Source organism: Podarcis tiliguerta, assembly GCF_965153285.1.
Source record: "Podarcis tiliguerta genome assembly, chromosome: 13".
Classification (NCBI taxonomy): domain Eukaryota; kingdom Metazoa; phylum Chordata; class Lepidosauria; order Squamata; family Lacertidae; genus Podarcis; species Podarcis tiliguerta.
Genome location: NC_139546.1, coordinates 48547174 through 48566888, shown reverse-complemented (window position 1 = coordinate 48566888; position 19715 = coordinate 48547174). Strand labels below are relative to the sequence as shown.

The 19715-nt window shown below is 51.0% G+C and overlaps 2 protein-coding genes across 2 annotated transcripts in view; one reads left to right on the top strand and one right to left on the bottom strand.

The window, feature by feature from the left end:
• Positions 1-4643: 4643 nt before the first annotated feature.
• LOC310663178 (uncharacterized protein) lies at positions 4644-13896 on the top strand (the record flags this gene model as incomplete). Its single annotated transcript, XM_083410845.1, has 3 exons — positions 4644-4791; positions 12743-13069; positions 13781-13896. Exons 1-3 carry the CDS (start codon positions 4719-4721, stop codon positions 13894-13896), a joined length of 516 nt encoding a protein of 171 aa, XP_083266971.1. The 5' UTR covers positions 4644-4718.
• A 172-nt stretch (positions 13897-14068) lies between these two features.
• The window catches only part of LOC310662912 (Fc receptor-like protein 5), a 59561-nt gene continuing 53914 nt past the window's right edge, over positions 14069-19715 (bottom strand). The window contains exon 10 of the mRNA XM_083410275.1: positions 14069-14586. Within this exon, the coding sequence (XP_083266401.1) occupies positions 14516-14586 (71 nt within the window). The 3' untranslated portion in view covers positions 14069-14515. The remainder of the gene's footprint in view (positions 14587-19715) is intronic.

Sequence of the window (19715 nt, the reverse complement as noted above, 5' to 3'; positions counted from 1 at the left end):
GAGGCCCAGTTCTGTTCTTAACTGTGCTGCAACCGAGCCCTTGGGGAGACCCAGTATCTTCCGTGCAAAAGAGTTTTGTAGAATCTCCAGCCGTTGTAGTGTTTTTAAATTCCACCCCCAGATTTCAACCCCATACAATAACATCGGGAGGACTTTGCTGATAAATGCTTTTCTGATTGGTGGAACCAGCTGGCCGCCTTTTGCATAGTAGAATTTCTCCAAGGCTTTGATGGTTCTGCGGGCAGCCAGGATGGTTGTATTTAGGTGAGCTGACCAGCTAAGCCCATGCTGAAAAATGATACCCAAATACTTAAATGCTGAACAATGTTCAATAGAATGGCCCTCAAAATTCCAGAGTGACTTCCGAGTTTTCATGCCAAAAGTAAGAATTTTGGTTTTGGCGAAATTAATTTTAAGGGAGTTGGTATCACAATATGTCATGAGCCCTCTGAGCATGTTGTTTAAGCCCAGCTTGGTTAATGACAGTATCACCATGTCGTCCGCATAGAGTAATATGGGGATCTTGAGCTGTTGTAAGGAGGGGGCAGATTGATTTAGGGCCTTCGTGGTTGTGACGATGTCATTGATATAGAAATTGAATAGAAAAGGGGCCAAGAGGCAGCCCTGTTTGACCCCTTTATTCAGAGGGAAAGAATCAGAAAGAGCTCCCAGAGGGCCGAATTTTACTCTGGCCGATATGTCATTATGAATTTCCATAAGAAGGAGGAGGAGTCTCTTATCTATGCTGGTATGACTAAGCTTCTGCCATAGCCTATCTCTGGGAATGGAGTCAAAGGCGGAGGTCAAGTCCACAAAAGCCGCGTGTAGTTTGCAGTTGAACCTGTTTAGGTATTTATCAATCAGGGTAAGTAGAACAAGACATTGGCCAGATGTGCTGTGACCTTTGCGGAAGCCAGCCTGTTCCGGATGGAATAGCTTTGTTTCTTCTGCCCACTCAATTAATTTCTCTAGCAAGAATCTAGAGTAAACCTTGTATGATATGTCCAACAGGCTGATAGGTCGGTAGTTGCGCGGATCTTGTGGGTCCCCCTTTTTATGTATTGGGATAACTATGCTCTGTTTCCAGTTAGGTGGAATCTTAAGAGTAGCATTAATGGTGGTAAAGAGAGATGCTAAGATAGGGGCCCACCACGACTGGTTCGATAAGAATACCTCAGGTGGTATCATATCCTCCCCCGGGGATTTATCCCCTGATAGCATGCTAATTAGTTGAGTACATCTCTCTGGGGAGACTGGCTCCCAGGTGGGCAAGGCAGATGCTGGAAGGGTGGTGACTACATTTACGTCAGAATCTGAGGTGGAATACAGCTGAGCAAAGTGAGAGTGCCAGCTGGCTGCTGTGATGTTATTAACAATGAATGAGGGGGGTCTTAGACCTGCATTAATTAAATTCCAAAATTTCTTGTCGTCACGGGTTTTAATGGCCACTGACAGAGCCGACCAGCGTTCTTTCGCAAAGAGCAATTTCTTATGTTGGAGCAGCTTCTTATAGTATGAACGAAATTGGGCTAACTCCCTGATTTTGCTCTGAGTGCTGTCTGCTTTCATGTCTGACTGGAGAAATCTAAGCCTACTTCTGCACTGTTTGCATTCTTGGTCGAACCAGGTTTGATTCTTCCAGGATAGAATCGCACGGGAAGGTTTCGTAAGCGAAGGGAGCAAGTAGACTAGAATTTGCTGGAAAATTGAGAAATGATTCACATTCGTTGTTAACAGCTGAGCTTTCAGGGCTAGGATCTCAGGGGAATTTAGGAGGACTTTTATGTCTTGCTCCAGGTAGATGTCCCACTTCTTGCGTCCGGGGGCCAGGGTCGATGAATCCTGGGGGTGTGGTGAGCTGGGAGGCCCCAGCTGTGTGTGATGAAAGGAGATGGCAATTGGAAGGTGGTCACTTTCGGTTCTGTTGAACACATTGAAACAGTATGCCTCATCATTAAATGCTGAGGAGGACCAGATGTAATCTATAACACTTGCCCCTCTAGATCCTAGAAAAGTATAGTATCCCCCGGACCAGTCTTTGGGTGTGCCGTGCAAGCTGTGCAGCCCGCAGTTTATAGTGAACTCCAGCAGTATGATGCCAGCCCTATTAATGGTCTTGTCCTGTGAATTCCACGTAGGAAACCACTCCTCTTCTATGAATAATTGCGACTTATCGGTGAATAAGCTTATATCTGCTCCGATTCTGGCATTGAAGTCCCCCATTATAAGGATCTCTGACTTTGGAAATTCAGCCCCAGATTTATCTAGAATAAATCTTAAATCCTCCCAAAGCTGATTTGAGTAAGAGGAGGAGTAGGTAGATGGATTGTACAAGTTTACACATATGAATTCCCCAAGCGAGCTGTTAGTGATGTGCAAAGTTTGAATGTAATTACTCTCTAACCAAAAGATAGGAGAGATATTAAGCTGAAGCTCCTGCGAAACAAATGTTACCAGGCCTCCACTAGGGCGCCCATACAAGTGTGTTTTGGTCGCAGGAATCACAAAGGCGTCATAGCCCGGTAGGGATGGGGGGGGTGAAGATTCTAAGCACCAGGTCTCTTGTATACCCATAATCTGGAATTTCGCTAAAAACTCTTTCATATCCCCGTCATCCTGTTTGGACGTCCATCCTGCCACATTCCAGGATAGCACATTAAAGCAATTTGAGGAGGGACTATGTGCTAGTCAATTGCTCTGGTTGCTGGTGGGAAGGACATTGCCAGGGGTCTGAGACAGCTCCAGGCGAGGTACTACCGAAGGTATCGAAGGGGTGGTGAGTTGATTGATGTGACCAGCAGGGTCTTCAGTAAAACCTAAGTTGTCTCTTTGCACAGTGGGTTCCTTAACGTTTATATATTGGCTTGAAAAGGTTGCGGATAAATGAGGTTCTACCAAAAGAGGTTGACTGGCAAAGGACGAGGATATAGAGTCATTTGACTGGACCGCACTGAATGAAGACTCCAGGTCAGGCATAGAAGAATAGGACATTGACAGATTACCAGGATGAGGTGTGTTTGGCGCGTTACTCTTTAAGGCGGAGGACGAGGTAGTTGATTGCAGATCTATTAGTAGAGGTGAAGGGGGTCTGCGTTGCGACGGTGTATGAGGAGCTTCCGCCAGGCAGACTGCCAAATCATCCGTTATTGGAGTCCCAGTATTTGGCAGGGGTTTCTGGGGTGTTAGCCCCTTCATAACTGGTTTCCTTTGATTTAATAGGTTGCTATGTCCAGGATTTGAGGAGATTTTCTCTTGAAGTACATGTGTAAGATGCTGCTTGAGTGTATCAAGCCTGTTTATAACTTCCTGCTGTTCTACTAATGGCAACTCGCCATAGGATGAAATAAGGTCCCTCTCCTCTGAGATATCCAGATGGCTGGGCCCGCTTTGGTCATGCTTCTTTGTTGCTGGAGTAGATAAACCAGGAAGCTTGGGCTGAGAGGGAGGGTGAGGTTCCCGGGTGGACAACTTGAGTTTCAAGACTGAGTCGCGCCTGTCTGGCGGGCAGCTACCTTTTTGTACGGTGCTGCGGAAGAGAGGTTTAATCCTGGTGTCATTAAAGACTCTTGTTGGGAAGATGCCCCAGGTGGCCAGAAACGCTTTACGCCTAACCAGTATGGAGGGAATTTTTGGAGACTGGAAGGAGAGCAATACTTTTTGGAGCCGATGGTGGTAGTTTAAAAGTTTCACTGTACTGAGGTCTATTAGCGGAGGCCAAATCTGAAGGAGTTGCCTCAGATGATCTTTGACATCTCTCGAATTATTCCACCTTGGGGACCTGGGGTCCCTACTGTGTATAGTTAGACATATTTTGTTTGGTTGTAAAATCAGAGATTGAGAGTCCAATTGAGTTTTTAGGAGGTGACCACCAGTACCACTTTCATGTCTAATAAGGGAGGTATACCTCTGTCCCTTTAAATCCCTCGGAGGCAGAGAGTGGTTGAGCTGGAGCTCTAGCAAATGGGCCTCAAGCTTTTGGTGGAGATTATCCACCTGCATGGAGATCCCATTTATGCTCTTAAAGATGCAGCGCAGGGTCCTGGTTATTAATTGGAAATGATCGAGTCCCATGCCATCGCCGAGGGCCAACTCGGGCTCCCCCTTCGAGGTGGCTCTCACCTCTTTGTCATTATCGTTGGCATTATTCGTTGTCTTCGAGTTCACCCCCTCCACTTCTATATCGGCTGCGAGGTCAATTAAAGGACTAAAACGATTGTGAGTTTCAACCATGTAGCTAACTTCCTCATTATTTCTATTACAGTTAAGAAAAAAAGTATCAATCTTGGACTGTTTGGGCCTCGGGGGAGGCATTGCCTCATCCAGGTCCCTTGGCCGCTTGCCATGGCCCATAGTGGAGATTAGAAGCAATATCCACAATAATTGGAAGTATCCTAATACACCTTAGAGAGTATTGTAGGAAGCAGGGGAGTGGAGAGCGAAGAAGAAAGAAAAGTAAAGTTCGTTGCTTACTTACAATTCTCAGTCATTTCGGTTCAATGTCTTAAAGGTCAGACTTAGCAAGAGTTATTTTTGTGAGTATGCTTCTCTCCATTTTACCTCTACTATATATTCTATCACGGTGTCCCCCTGCTCAGCGCTCCCTTTCACGAGCCGTGAAGGATCAATGGCTGTTGCATGTCTACAAGCCCCCTTATCCTCTGGCCTCCTTTACATACACAAGGCGCTTGTCTCCTCAAGACAGCGGGGGTTATCTTTGCATGTACCGAGCTGCAGAATCAAGCCAGAATATCTCATCCCCAGAAAGCAACAGGATCAGGATTTCAGTGATGGGTGAGGCCTTAAAAAAACGCGTAGTTCTCTTGGAAGACGAAGGGGAAGGCTGCCCTAGAATGTCCCAGGTTCAATCCCCATTGTCTCCTGGTGGGTCTGGGAAACTCTCCTGCCTGAGGACCTGGAGAGAGATGCTGCCAGTCAGTGTATACAATGCTAACAGGACCACTGGTCTGACGTGGTTATAAGGCAGCGGATGATGTTCTCAGATGCCAGGGTTACCTCAGAAGTGGGAACCTTGTTGATATCTTCTCAGACTGCAATGTGGGCCTGTCTTTGTTTCTTGGAAGATAGCACTGTAATCCATAAAGGTAAAGGTAAAGGTACCCCTGCCCGTACGGACCAGTCTTGACAGACTCTAGGGTTGTGCGCTCATCTATAGGCCGGGAGCCAGCGCTGTCCGGAGACACTTCTGGGTCACGTGGCCAGCGTGACAAGCTGCATCTGGCGAGCCAGCGCAGCACACGGAACGCCGTTTACCTTCCCGCTGGTAAGCGGTCCCTATTTATCTACTTGCACCCGGGGGTGCTTTCGAACTGCTAGGTTGGCAGGCGCTGGGACCGAACGACGGGAGCGCACCACGCCGCCGGGATTTGAACCGCCGACCATGCGATCGGCAAGTCCAAGGCGCTGAGGTTTTACCCACAGCGCCACCCGCATCCCATGCTGTAACCCATAGTCAAGCATTAATAGTACTCATGAGTAAGAAACGAGGCAAGGGGCCTGGGGGCATGCTGGAAAGCTCTGACACATCCCTCTCATACCAGTTACTTCTTTTATAACTATTTTTGTTGGTTTTACAATTTGGTTTGACATTCACAGAAAAAAATCAAATAAAAAAATACAGAATTCTCAGACTGCCACCCTCCCTTTTGTGGAGTCCACAAATAACCCTTTTCACTGCAAATCATATTATCCTCCATAAAACGCTATTTTCTCCTATATTTCTTTTCACATTGCAATTGTTATTTCAATCTTGATAATGTTTTTAACCGTTTCCAGTGTTCTGTCAAATATATTACAATCCCCCCCAGTCCTTATTAAAAAATATATAGCCCTGAAAAAATATGGAACACTTCACACATTTACGTGTCATCCTTGAGTTGGGGCCATGCTAAACTTCCCTGTATCATTCCAATTTTAGTACATGTGCTGCCGAAGGGATCACCACCCTCATACCATTGACAGAAGGTCTGAAGTGGGGAGACCCCTCTATTGTACCAGTGGAGACTCCCAGGGCAATTTAGGGGATGTGATGGCTTACACATGACATGAGTAGTAAGGTAAAGGGACCCCTGACCATTAGGTCCAGTCGTGGCCGACTCTGGGGTTGCGGCGCTCATCTCGCTTTATTGGCCGAGGGAGCCGGCGTACAGCTTCCCGGTCATGTGGCCAGCATGACTAAGCCACTTCTGGCGAACCAGAGCAGCGCACGGAAACGCCGTTTACCTTCCCGCCAGAGTGGTACCTATTTATCTACTTGCACTTTGATGTGCTTTCGAACTGCTAGGTTGGCAGGAGCAGGGACCAAGCAACGGGAGCTCACCCCATCACGGGGATTTGAACCGCCAACCTTCTCATCAGCAAGTCCTAGGTTCTGTGGTTTAACCCACAGCGCCACGTGCGTCCCTTGACATGAGTAGTACAGATCCCCAAATGGGAATCAAGAGTTTAGCCAGCTAACATTTACCTTCCTGGACACTGCACATTTCCCCTGAATATTGTGCAACAGATTCTCCTGATCTTCTCCTCTCCCCTCCTGAAGTCCAAGTGGGGAATTCATGAACCCACGACACTCTGTTGACAAACCTGCCTGGATGAACCCGATTTAGTTCTGGCTTGCCTCTTAAAACCTCCGTGTGCTGGTCCCGGGGGTAAGGTACCTTGGGTGTAGCAAAGTCCACACGAAGAGGGGCAAGGTCCGAGGCAGAGTGCCGGGCGGTGAACAGGAACGCTGGAACAGGAGGCTGTGCAGGGAACAGGAACGCCGGATGGTCGGGAACAGGAGGCCGAGCAGGGAGCAGGAGTACCGGATAGTCAGGAACAGGAGGCCGAGCAGGGATCAAGAACGCAGGAAGGTCCGAAGCCAACAACGACGTTGCTCCCGCAACCTGGGGCCGGGCTGACTGGGCTTTTATCCTCTTCTAAGGCCAGGGGCGGTCCCGGCCCCCAGGAGCCCCGCCTCCTCTGGCCTTAAGGCGAGCACTCCTCCTGGGGGCAACCAGTTCCCTTCGCCTCTCTGCTCTAAACCTCTGCAGATCAGGAGAGGCCGAAGGGTTACTGGGCCCTGGAGGAGGCTCACCTGTGGCCACTGAGTCGTCAAGCCTCTCTGGGGCCAGAAGGGCTTCACCTGGGGCCAGCTCCTGATGCACTGCCACAGGTGCAGGCTCTTCAGCATCTAGGCCTGGCCCCAGTTCAGCCGGCCCTGGAGGCGGGGACTCCTGTGCAGGCCGGGATTCCTCTGTTTCATCCTCCGAATCGGAATCCCAGGCCATCACACCATCCCCCCTCCCAGGCCCCCCCCTCAACCGAGGGTCCGGACCCGGCTTGCCGGGGTACGTCGCATGGAACTCTCGGAGGCAGGCAGGTGCGTGGACGTTGGCCGCTGGTTCCCAGGAACGGTCCTCCGGTCCGTACCCCTTCCAGTCAATGAGATACTGCAGCTTCCCCCTGCGGTATCGGGAGTCCAGGATGCGTTCCACCTCGTACTCAGGCTCTCCCCGAACCAACACTGGCTGCGGTCGGGGACGGTTCGGGTGGAACTCGTCGGGTGGGGCCACCGGACTCAAAAGGGACCTGTGGAAGACCGGGTGCACCTTCAGGGTTGCGGGTAACCGGAGACGAAATGCCACAGGAGAGACTTGGTCTACGATAGGGAACGGGCCGGTGAAGCGGGCGTCCAACTTCCGCGAAGGTCGAGAGGGGTGGAGGTGGCGAGTGGAGAGCCAAACCAGGTCACCGACGCGAAGTTCCGGCCCCACCTGGCGGTGGCGGTCGGCCTGGGCCTTGTACGCTTCCTTGGCCTGGTGCAGTTGCTCCACCAAAAGCTGTTGCTGGGACTGGAGCTCTTGAAGCCACTCCGTCACCGCCGGGACTGCGGATGTCGGCAGCACCTCTGGAAACAGCCGTGGATGATAACCATAACTGGCCTGGAACGGGGTCTGCTGGGTGGACGCATTCACCGCGTTATTGTAGGCGAACTCCGCCAATGCCAGGTGGTCGACCCAGTCATCCTGCTGGTAGCTGCAGTAACACCGGAGGTACTGCTCCAGCACCGCGTTCGCCCGTTCCGTCTGGCCATCGGTCTGTGGGTGGTAGGCTGACGAGAGGCAGACCTCCGTCCCGAGGGTCTGGTGTAGTGCTTGCCAGAACCGGGATGTGAACTGAACGCCCCGGTCGGACACCACGCGCTCAGGTAGGCCATGCAGGCGGAAGACATGCTGAAGGTACAGCTGAGCAGTTTCCTTGGCTGTGGGTACAGCTGGACAGGGAGCGCAGTGCACCATCTTGGTGAAATGGTCGGAGAAAACCAGAAGGCAGGTACAGCCACGAGACGAGGGTAAGTCCACTACAAAGTCCAACGAAACCGTGTGCCAAGGGTGCGGTGGAACTGGCAATGGCTGAAGTAGGCCGGGGGGTCGCCCGGTAGGTCCCTTGGCGCGCCGGCAGACATCACAACCAGCGACGTAGCGAGCCACGTCAGCCTTCAGGCGGGGCCACCAAAACTCTCGACTGACCAGATGGGTGGTCCGATACCGTCCAAAGTGCCCCGCTGCTGGGGCATCATGGGCCATCCGGAGAACCTCCAGCCGTAGTGGCCCTGGCGGGATGTACAAACGACCGTGGTGCATCAGAAGGCCCTGATGCAGGACCAGCCCCGGATACTGTGGGCTGGACCCTTCAGCCAGCTCCCGGAGTCGTTCCTGGGCCCAAGCGTCGACCCGCTGCTGTTCCCGCACCCGAACCTGCAGTGGCTGCGCCTCCTGGGTGGCCAGGAATGCAGCCGGAGGTAGGATCGTGGTGGGTTCTGCTTTCTGTACCGTGTCTGCGTTGTCGTCAGGTTTCCGGGACAGGGCATCCGCCTTCTGATTCTGAGAGCTAGGGATGTAGCGGATCCGGAACTGGAACCGGGAAAAGAACAACGCCCACCGGATCTGTCTTTGGTTCAGCTTGCGGGTGGTCTGGAGGTACTCCAGGTTCCGGTGGTCGGTTCTCACCTCCACCGGATGTCGTGCCCCCTCAAGATGGTGGCGCCAGACCTCAAAGGCTACCTTGATGGCCAGTAGTTCCCGCTCCCACACAGTATAGTTACGCTCCGCTGGTAGGAGCTGGCGGGAATAGAAGGCACAGGGTAAGAGTGGCGCTTCAGGACCAATCTGTTGAGACAAGACGGCACCGAGAGCCGTACTGGAAGCGTCGGTCTCCACCACAAAGGGTCGAGAGGGGTCAGGATGTTGTAAGATTGGTGCCCTCTGGAAACAGGCCTTCAACCCCTGAAACGCCTCCTCTGCCTCCTTGTCCCAGGAAAACGGCGTCTTTGGGCGCAGTAGCCGGGTCAACGGGGTGGTGCGATGAGCATAATCAGCGATGAAGGTCCGGTAGTAATTGGCGAACCCCAGGAAACGCTGTAGGTCCTTGCGGTTCCGGGGTGCCGCCCATTCTTGAACCGCTGTCACCTTCCCCGGGTCCATTTGCACCCCATCTGGAGAGAGCCGGTGACCAAGGAAGTCCACAGTCCGCTGATGGAACTCGCACTTGCTGAGCTTTGCGTACAAACGGTGCTCACGCAAGCGCTGCAGCACGGTCCGGACATGTCCCTCATGGCGAGCCGGGTCACGGGAGTAAATCAGTATGTCATCCAAATACACCACCACGTACTTGTCTAACAGGTCCTGAAACACGTGGTTGATGTAGCGTTGAAACACAGCAGGCGCGTTGCACAAACCGAAAGGCATAACCAAATATTCGAACTGCCCGTACCGGGTCCCAAACGCTGTCTTCCACTCATCCCCGGCTCGGATCCGAATCAAGTTGTAGGCCCCCCGGAGGTCCAGCTTGGTGAACACCTGTGCCCCTTGCACCCGCTCCAGCAGCTCCGAGATAAGGGGCAAGGGGTACCGGTCTGGGACGGTAATTTTATTCAGGGCTCGGTAATCATGGCAAGGGCGGAGTTCCCCACATTTCTTCTTAACAAAAAGCACCGGCGCCGCGGTGGGCGAGGTGGAAGGCCTAATGAACCCACGCTCCAGGTTCTTGCGCAAGAAGTCCTGCAAAGCCTCGCGCTCTGGCTCTGTTAGGGAATATAAGCGACTCACTGGTAAAGGCGCTCCGGGTTGGAGGTCTATGCCGCAGTCAAAAGGCCGATGCGGCGGCAGCTGGTCTGCCCCCCGTTCCTCGAACACGTCCTGGTAGTCCTGGTACACGGCTGGGAGCGTGGGTGCTGCCTCCTCTGAGGGCGCGGCCGCCAGCGTTCCGGATTGAGCATGGGAACATGGGTCTGGGAAGTGCACGGTCCGTTTGACCCAGTCAATCTGAACGTTGTGGGCCTCCAGCCAGTCCATCCCGAGCACCAGGGGGAAGCGGGGCATAGAGGCAATGTCCAAAGTTCGCAACTCCCGGTGCTGCTGGAGACACAGGACCAGAGGCTGGGTCTCCTGAGTAACGGCACCTGAACGCAGAAGTCGTCCGTCAATCGCTTCCACCTGGACCGGTACTGGCTTGTTCCGAAGTGGCACCTGATGATGGGCGGCAAAAGCAGCGTCCATATAGGAGCGGGTTGCCCCTGAATCTACCAAAGCATGGGTGAGGATCCAGGGCCCACCTGGAGGGTATAAACGTACCGAAACCATAAGATGTTGCAAGTCCATTGGTGCGGGCCCATTCTGTACGGGTTGGGACCCCCGGTAGCTAGGGCCATCAGCTACTGGGGTTGGCGGTTTCCCTGCGGCTGGCGTTTCTCAGGGCAGGACCGAGCGAAGTGTCCACTTCCGCCACAGTAAAGACAGAGATTTCCATCCCGACGCCGCGCCTTCTCTGCGGGGGAAAGGCGTGGCCGCACTGCCCCGAGCTGCATAGGCTCCTCCGTTAAATCAGTTGTGACCGTGGGGCTGCCGGAAAAAGCTGGTGCCGTGAACTGGAAGTGTCGGCGACCCCGGGCCTGACGACGATCCTCCAACCGGTCGCCTATTTGTAGACTCCGTTGAATGAGAGTGTCCAGCGTGGTGGGGCGTTCCATTGTGGCCAACTGGTCCAGTACCTCGTCCGAAAGCCCTTCGAGATACTGGTCCCGCAGTGCCGAGTCATTCCAGGTCAAGTCCTGTGCCAACAGCCGGAACTCCGTGGTATATGTGGCCACCGTGGACTTGCCCTGTTTCAAATGCCGAATCGCCCGGTTGGCTTGACTCTCTTTCTGGGGGTTGCCGAACGCGGCCTCCAAACGATTGCAAAACCCCGTATAGTCTGCCAGCAAGGGGGAGTCTTGCCTGAGTAGCGGCAACGCCCACTTGGCCGCCTGGTCCTTTAACAAGCTAATCAAAAAGTGCACCTTGGTACGGTCGTCAGGAAAGTTCCGGGCTCGCCCCTGAATATACAGTTTGGCCTGGGCCAGGAACATGGGAAAGCTGGCCGGGGCTCCATCAAATTTCTCAGGCAAAGCCACTGGGTACTTGCCCGGAGCCGGGGCGTCGGCCCCAGAAGCCGGTAGGGCTTCCAAGCGTTGCTGAAGTGCCTCAACCGCGTCACTGAGCTGCTGCACGGTGTGAGACAAGGCCTGGTTCTCCTGGGCCAAAGCCACCAGTGCAGCCGCCTGTTCAGCCATGGCCTCTGGCTCTTCCCGAACGCACCCCGACGAAGGGGGAGTGCGGGAGGTGGCGGGAGCAAACTGTGCTGGTCCCGGGGGTAAGGTACCTTGGGTGTAGCAAAGTCCACACGAAGAGGGGCAAGGTCCGAGGCAGAGTGCCGGGCGGTGAACAGGAACGCTGGAACAGGAGGCTGTGCAGGGAACAGGAACGCCGGATGGTCGGGAACAGGAGGCCGAGCAGGGAGCAGGAGTACCGGATAGTCAGGAACAGGAGGCCGAGCAGGGATCAAGAACGCAGGAAGGTCCGAAGCCAACAACGACGTTGCTCCCGCAACCTGGGGCCGGGCTGACTGGGCTTTTATCCTCTTCTAAGGCCAGGGGCGGTCCCGGCCCCCAGGAGCCCCGCCTCCTCTGGCCTTAAGGCGAGCACTCCTCCTGGGGGCAACCAGTTCCCTTCGCCTCTCTGCTCTAAACCTCTGCAGATCAGGAGAGGCCGAAGGGTTACTGGGCCCTGGAGGAGGCTCACCTGTGGCCACTGAGTCGTCAAGCCTCTCTGGGGCCAGAAGGGCTTCACCTGGGGCCAGCTCCTGATGCACTGCCACAGGTGCAGGCTCTTCAGCATCTAGGCCTGGCCCCAGTTCAGCCGGCCCTGGAGGCGGGGACTCCTGTGCAGGCCGGGATTCCTCTGTTTCATCCTCCGAATCGGAATCCCAGGCCATCACACCCCGCAAGCCACAGACACCAAATCACTTAGCCATTGTATTCATTTTCTTTTACGGACGGCTCCTGTAGCTCCTGTAGCCAGTGTGGTGTAGTGGTTAAGAGTGGTAGACTCGTAATCTGGTGAACTGGGTTCGCGTCTCTGCTCCTCCACATGCAGCTGCCCCACTCACCTCAGAGTGTTTGTTCTGGCGGAGGAAGGGAAAGGGAGAATGTTAGCTGCTTTGAGACTCCTTCGGGTAGTGATAAAGCGGGATATCAAATCCAAACTTCTTCTTCTTCTTCTTCTTCTTCTTCCCCCTGCCAGGGATTGAATCTCCCTGCCAGGGTTTGAATTTAGGACAAGCAGATAGATGCTCTGACATTGAGCCACAGCTTTTCCTCATCTTGTGGTCCCTCTAACCCCCTCTCCTTTGTGGCTGGCTCCTCCAGATCCTCCTCCTGTCCCGGTGCTGACAGTGGGCTCTCTGTCTAGAGTGGTGAACGAAGGGGGATTCCTGCGCCTCACTTGCTCGGCCTTTGGCAGCGACGCAGAGCATAGGTTCCATTTCTACAAGGATGGGGTCAAGATTTCCTCCAGCAGTGAAGAGTCTCTGGCGGACTCCGGAGAACCCAGGAATGCCTTCTCAAACGCCTCTGCAGACATCCAGGTCCACGTCACAGCCGGCATCCACACTGGGGGATTTGCTTGCAGGTATGAGCAGAAACTGAGCAGCCGATGGATCATGTCTCCCTGGAGCCAAACGGTGAATCTCACAGGTGAGCCATGCCCTAATATTTTACAAATATTAATTCATAACAATCCAAATTACACACCCATAATTAGAGATTTCTCCAAATCTCTGGATTTTCCACTGCCTTCCACTGCCTCCCGCAGTTTGGTCAAACTCATGCTGGTCGCTTCGAGAACACTGTCTAACCATCTCGTCCTCTGTCATCCCCTTCTCCTTGTGCCCTCCATCCTTCCCAACATCAGGGTCTTTTCCAGGGATTCTTCTCTTCTCATGAGGTGGCCAAAGTCTTGGAGCCTCAGCTTCAGGATCTGTCCTTCCAGTGAGCACTCAGGGCTGATTTCCTTCAGAATGGAGAGGTTTGATCTTCTTGCAGTCCATGGGACTCTCAAGAGTCGCCTCCAGCACCAGAATTCAAAAGCATCCATTCTTCGGCAATCAGCCTTCTTAATGGTCCAGCTCTCACTTCCATACATCACTACTGGGAAAACCATAGCTTTAACTATACAGACCTTTGTCGGCAAGGTGATGTCTCTGCTTTTTAAGATGCTGTCTAGGTTTGTTATTGCTTTTCTCCCAAGAAGCAGGTGTCTTTTAATTTATTGACTGCTGTCACCATCTGCAGTGATGATGGAGCCCAAGAAAGTAAAATCTCTCACTGCCTCCATTTCTTCCCCTTCTATTTGCCAGGACCCCTTATTCATACCAACAGCCAAATCCCCTTCTTTCCTTTCTGCAGTTTGGGCACCAAATTGCTCTTCGTCACCCCTGCTATATGCACGCTGGGCAATTCCACTGGTGATCCTGATGGTCCCTCTAGCTTTTTACTACATGGAAAGAAGGAGAGGTAGGTGATGCTGGAGACTGTGGGCCTCTCATATCATTGGCCCAGTATACCTGAAGGAGCATCTCCACCTCCATCGCTCTGCCCGGACACTGAGGTCCAGCTCTGAGGGCCTTCTGGCGGTTCCCTCCCTGCGAAAAGCCAAGTTACAGGGAACCAGGAAGAGGGCCTTCTCGATGGTGGCACCCTCCCTGTGGAACGTCCTCCCATCAGACGCCAAGGAAATAAACTACTATCTGAATTTTAGAAGGCATCTGAAGGCAGCCCTGTTTAGAGAAGTTTTTGAAGTTTGATCATGTTTTTAATATTCTGTTGGGAGCCGCCCAGAGTGGGTGGGAAACCCAAAAGGTGGGCAGGGTATGAATCAATTATTATTATTATTATTATTATTATTATTATTATTATTTCTATTACTACTACTACCTATGTATGTAGAAGCCTGCTTAAGATCTTTGGGGGATGATGCTCCTCTCTGTGTCGTGAGAGTGGTGGCCGTGAGAGGAGTGTTGCTTAAAAGCAACAAAAGCAAGCATTTATTTTGTATACCTTCATATTGGATGTGGTTAGGATGTCGGAGGGAGCCTTGCCTGTGTCTGTCCTGTGGAACTCCCAGCCACAAGAGGTTTGTTTTCAGGACCAGCCCTGTCTCACCATCTTTCTTCTCTTTCCTCTCTTCATTTCCACTTTGGAAGCATTGAAATCTGAGCAGGAAAACAAGGAAGAAGCGAATTCCGAGTACCTTGAAATGTTCAGTGCCGCTGGGAAGCCTCAGAGGTAACGGCAACTAATGCTGGTCTAACACTGATGTGATGTGATGTGTGTGTTATCTTCATGATTTTATATTTATTTAAAGCATTTCTTCCAAAAAGGGTTCCTAGACTGGCCGACCAAAATAACAATGGTCGTGGCACACAAGGAGGAAGGGAGGAGCGAAAGAGCCAGCTCAGGCAGCAGTTCAGTTTTGAACATAGTTGGAGGCGAAGAGCACCCACAAACCATGCAAGGAGTTTCCGGAGGGGAGGAAAACTTGAACCCAGAGCCTGGCAACCTGGAAATGCAGGAGAGACTTATCAGTCAAGAGAGGGACAACGTCCTGTTGGCTGGGAGATAAAAGGATGAAAGGCAACTGGAGGAACAGGCAGCGGGGGGGGGGGGTGTCCCAGGCAGAAAAAGGAGCAAAGAGACCCCACAGGAAGAATAATAGAATTGTAGAGTTGGAAGGGACCCGTGGATCATGCAGGGAAATGCAGCTGCCCCTTACAGGGATCAAACCTGCAACCTTGGCATAATCATCACCATGCTCTAGCCAACTGAGCTAGCCAGGAAGAAGGACCAATAGGACAATTTTGGGGGTGGCAGATAAGGAGGGGGAAATACATTAAAAAAACAAAAAAAAAAGTCCAGTAGCACAGATAAGGAGGGGGAAATTACTGGTAGGTCGGACAGGAGGGAAAATGTCTGTAAGGGATGGTGTGGCTGGGACAGGGACAGAGTGAAGGGGCAGGGAAAGTTGGGGGGCAGAAGGGGCGAAGGGAGCAGAGCAGGATTCCAGGCTGGGCTAGATGACCCTTGGGGGTCCCTTTAACTCTTTGATTCTATTCTATGATTCTAATGTCTATTCTGGACCCAGGAGGGCCGGCAGCTCCTGCTACATGGTTCTGTCCTCAGACAGATGCTTTGATGGCAGTTTGGACTTCTCACAAGAGGGAGATTCGTTGAGTTGCTTGACCATTCACCTTTGCCGTGAGCTGCTGTGTGTATTCTGTGTGTAAAAAAAACTGGGACAGAAATTGTCGAACCACTTAAAAATGAACCTTTGATAATACAATAACTGGCTTCCTCCCCCCACAATCTCTATTTAAGGAAATGGAAACTAAGCTTTGGAATTAGCTACAGGATGTGGTTTAGATACCCTTTGAAAAGAGGTACATTTGTGAAGAATATTCCGCCAAAGCATTTTAGTCATGACAGCTAAGTAGATCTTCATTGTGCAGAAGCAGTCTACCTCTGAATTGCTGTGCACTGGAGATAAGCAAAAGAGGGGGGTGGTCACCTTCCTGCTGTCAAAACTGGATGATGCAAACCCTCAATTTGCTCCCAACAGCCTTGGGGGATCATCATTCTTTGAGCATGTCCCTCAATTTCCTTCTGCTTTTTAGGACTCAGACACCGTTTGCTACCTTGCCGCCCCCTGCTCTGCCTCAGCCCCCAATATCGCAGTCATGGATGGAGAGCGGAGCCAAACCAGCCGAAGACCAGGAGGAAGTTCTCTACAACAACATTCCCCTTCAGGGCAAGAAGAGAGCAGAACGATACAGAGATTCTGAAGAAGAATGAGCCATGGGGAGATTAAGATATTCAGATGGGGATTTACGACCAGGGAGATGGGGTGGAAGGGGTCAGGGAAGAGGGCCGTGTTCTGCCTTCCCCTGCCTAGTCCAGCATACGGCTTGGCTCACTTTCTGCAGCACTTTCCTCAAGAGTTTGTCTGTCTAAAATACTTTGCCACGTTGCCCAAGGGTGCCTCTAAGCGGCAGGATTTGCTCAGTTAGCTGTTGTTCCTCTCCCTAGATCAGGGATGGGGAACTTGTGGCTCCCTCAATGATCTTGGGATCCAGCTCCCATCAGCCCCAGCCAACATGGTCTGTGCTCAAGGCAGTGGCGTAGCGTGGGGGGTGCAGGGGGGGCCGGCCGCACCGGGCGCAACATCTGGGGGGGGCGCTCGCACTCGCAGCTCTCTGCCCCTACCTGGCTCACTCACTCTCTCTCACTGCAGTGCTGGCTGTGCAAATCCGATCCGAGCCGCCGGGTCGCCGCCCACTGTGGAGGGGAGGGTGCCAGGCGTGCGGTGCGGTGCGGAGAGAGAGCGAGGGACTATCTGGGGGAGGGACAGTGCAGCGAGGGGGGGGCACAAATTACTTGCCTTGCCCCGGGTGCTGACAACCCATGCTACGCCACTGGCTCAAGGGATGATGCTGTTGTCTATGCTCTGGTATCCTCAAGGCTAGATTACTGCAATGCATTATATGTAGGGCTGCCTCTGAAGACGGTTTGGAAACTTCAGGTGGTGCAGAATTCAGTGGCCAGGTTAATCACCAGAACAAGAGGGTTTGAACATATTGCACCAATCCTGGTCTGATTGCACCGGATTCCGATTACAGGGAATGGCAAGACAAACTGTTAGAGTATATTGAACAGGCTAGATTAACAGAGGCAATTAGAGATCACAGTTTCAAAAAGCATGGGGGAAATGCAGAAAATACTTCACAAAACAGTGCCCTAAAATACATACCTGGACTTGTTTCGATTAATGTCTGCAGGAGACTTTGTGGATATTTAAGTTACAATTAGAAAAATCTTAATAATTATTCATAAAGGAAACAGCTTATAAGAAGTAAATAAGGAGGCCAGATACAGGATAAAGGAAGTCTTTTGTTTGTATTGTTGTATGTTATGCTTATTGTATGTTTTGTTCGTGTTTAATGAGGGCGGATTTCTGTATTGGGGGGCAGGGGGTTTATGTTATGTTGTAAATAAAATTTCCAATAAAAATAGAAAAAATAAAGCATGCCCAGCACACATCACTTCTCCCAAAGTCCGCCAACACAGACAGATTCTCCCCTCGCTGTGTGTGAGGTTTGGTTTAAACTGGAGAGAACGGCAGGCCTTGAAGCTGTGTGGCTGTGCAGAAGAAAAAACAGCACTTCCTCACTTGGTAGACCACACTGGCCACGTCCCCAGATTCCTCTCTTCTCAGAAGAACAAAACAAAACCACGGCTCCCTCCGCAGCCCCCTGCTAGTAATATTAGTCTGCTGCCCGCCGTGCCTCTTGCATCAACTTTCAAAGGAACAATTGGGGTTTTGCCCATCGGCTACGAAGAAGAGGCTGCTTCTGGGCAGCCTGCCTTGGCAGTGACACCCAATATACACAGTACAGTGGTACCTCAGGTTACAGACGCTTCAGGTTACAGACTCCACTAACCCAGAAATAGTGCTTCAGGTTAAGAACTTTGCTTCAGGATGAGAACAGAAATCGTGCTCTGGCGGCGCGGCGGCAGCGGGAGGCCCCATTAGCTAAAGTGGTGCTTCAGGTTAAGAACAGTTTCAGGTTAAGAACGGACCTCCGGAACGAATTAAGGACTTAACCCGAGGTACCACTGTATATCCTTGTTCTTCCTGTGTGTGGCAATTATTCTGTCTGTGGTGTAGGAATTCCTGTCTTTATTGGGCAGTTCCTCAGAGATTAGATCTTGTTGTTCATTGTGCAATTTACAACCTGTCCCTTATAGCCCCGCAGAAGCTAAGCAGCTCAACCTGCCCGTTTACAGAGACAGGGCGCTGGGGATCTAGAGAGATGGTTGCAGGTGGAACCTCTGGAGATTGCAGTAACTGCAATCACAGAACTGTGGAAGGGTCCCACAAGGGTTATCTAGCCCAACCCCTCCATATAATGCATCTGACAGGGAAGGCAGAACACAGCCATCGGCATTAGCAGCCACTGGTAGCCTTCTCCTTCCTGAATTTGCCCAGTCCTCTTTTAGAGCCACAAAATGAAAATAATTCAGGCTGCTTCAAAGAATGGAAGAAGGATATTTCTAAATTTATCTGGCAGGGGGAAAGCGAAGAATGAAACATACAATTATGATAGACATTAAAGAAAGAGGAGGCTTCGCCCTGCCAGAACTGCAAATTTATTACGAGGCAGCCTGTTTGTGTTGGTTAAAAGAATGGATTACTTTGGATAATGCAGACATCCTGGACTTAGAAGGTCATGATTTAAAACTTGGCGGGCATGCATGTCTTTGGTTTGGGAAGGCAAAAATTTATAAGAGTTTTATCAACTATATTCTTAGGAAGAATCTGCATAGAATTTGGGAGATACATAAAAATCTGCTGGAAATGAAAACACCTTTATGGCTATCTCCTTTTGAGGCTATTACTATTAAGAGAGTTAATATGGATAGACAGTGGGCAAGCTACAGGGAATTGCTGTACTTTGGTGGGGGGGGGCAAACTGAACTCAATGGAAAATGTAAGGAGCCACATTACGAATTGGTTACAATACGATAAGTTACATGAAATGTTTAAATTAGATAGAAAAATTGGTTTTACGGACCAAAGCTCACAATTCAAAAAATACCTTCTACAAAACAGAGAATCTTTTGTCTAAAATGTATAATTTGTTATTAAACTGGGAAACAAAAGACGAGCTTGTTAAAGCCTCAGTGACACACTGGGCAATAGATATTAGGTCACAATATAGATTTTAACCTCTGGGGGAAACTCTGGAAAAGTGATTTGAAGTTCACAGCATGTTCTTTTTGAAGGAGAGCTACCTGAAAATGATTCACAGGTGGCATTTAACTCTGAGTAGGGTTGCTAAGATGTATAAGACAGAATCAGGTAAGGGCTGAAGATGCAAAGAGGTGGAGGAGACGTTCTTTCATATGTGATGGACTTGTAAAAGAGTATTGGGAAATGATCCATAATGAATTGAAAAAAATTAAAATTAAAAGTACTTCCACCAAAAAACCAGAATTCTTTCTGTTGGGGATAATTCAGACTGAAATTCCCAGGTGTCAAAAAAGGTTATTTATGTATGCCACTACTGCGGCCCATGTTTTGTTAGCCCAAAAATAGAAAACAAGCAAGGTCCCAACTAAGGAAGAATGGCAGTTTAAGTTGACAGAATATGCACAACTTGCAGACTTAACATATAGAATGAGAGAACGAGAAGAACACATGTTTAGAGAAGACTGGAAAATGTTTATTGAATGTATAGGAAATAATTATGCACAGCTGAAAACGCCGGCAGCGTTAAGATAAATT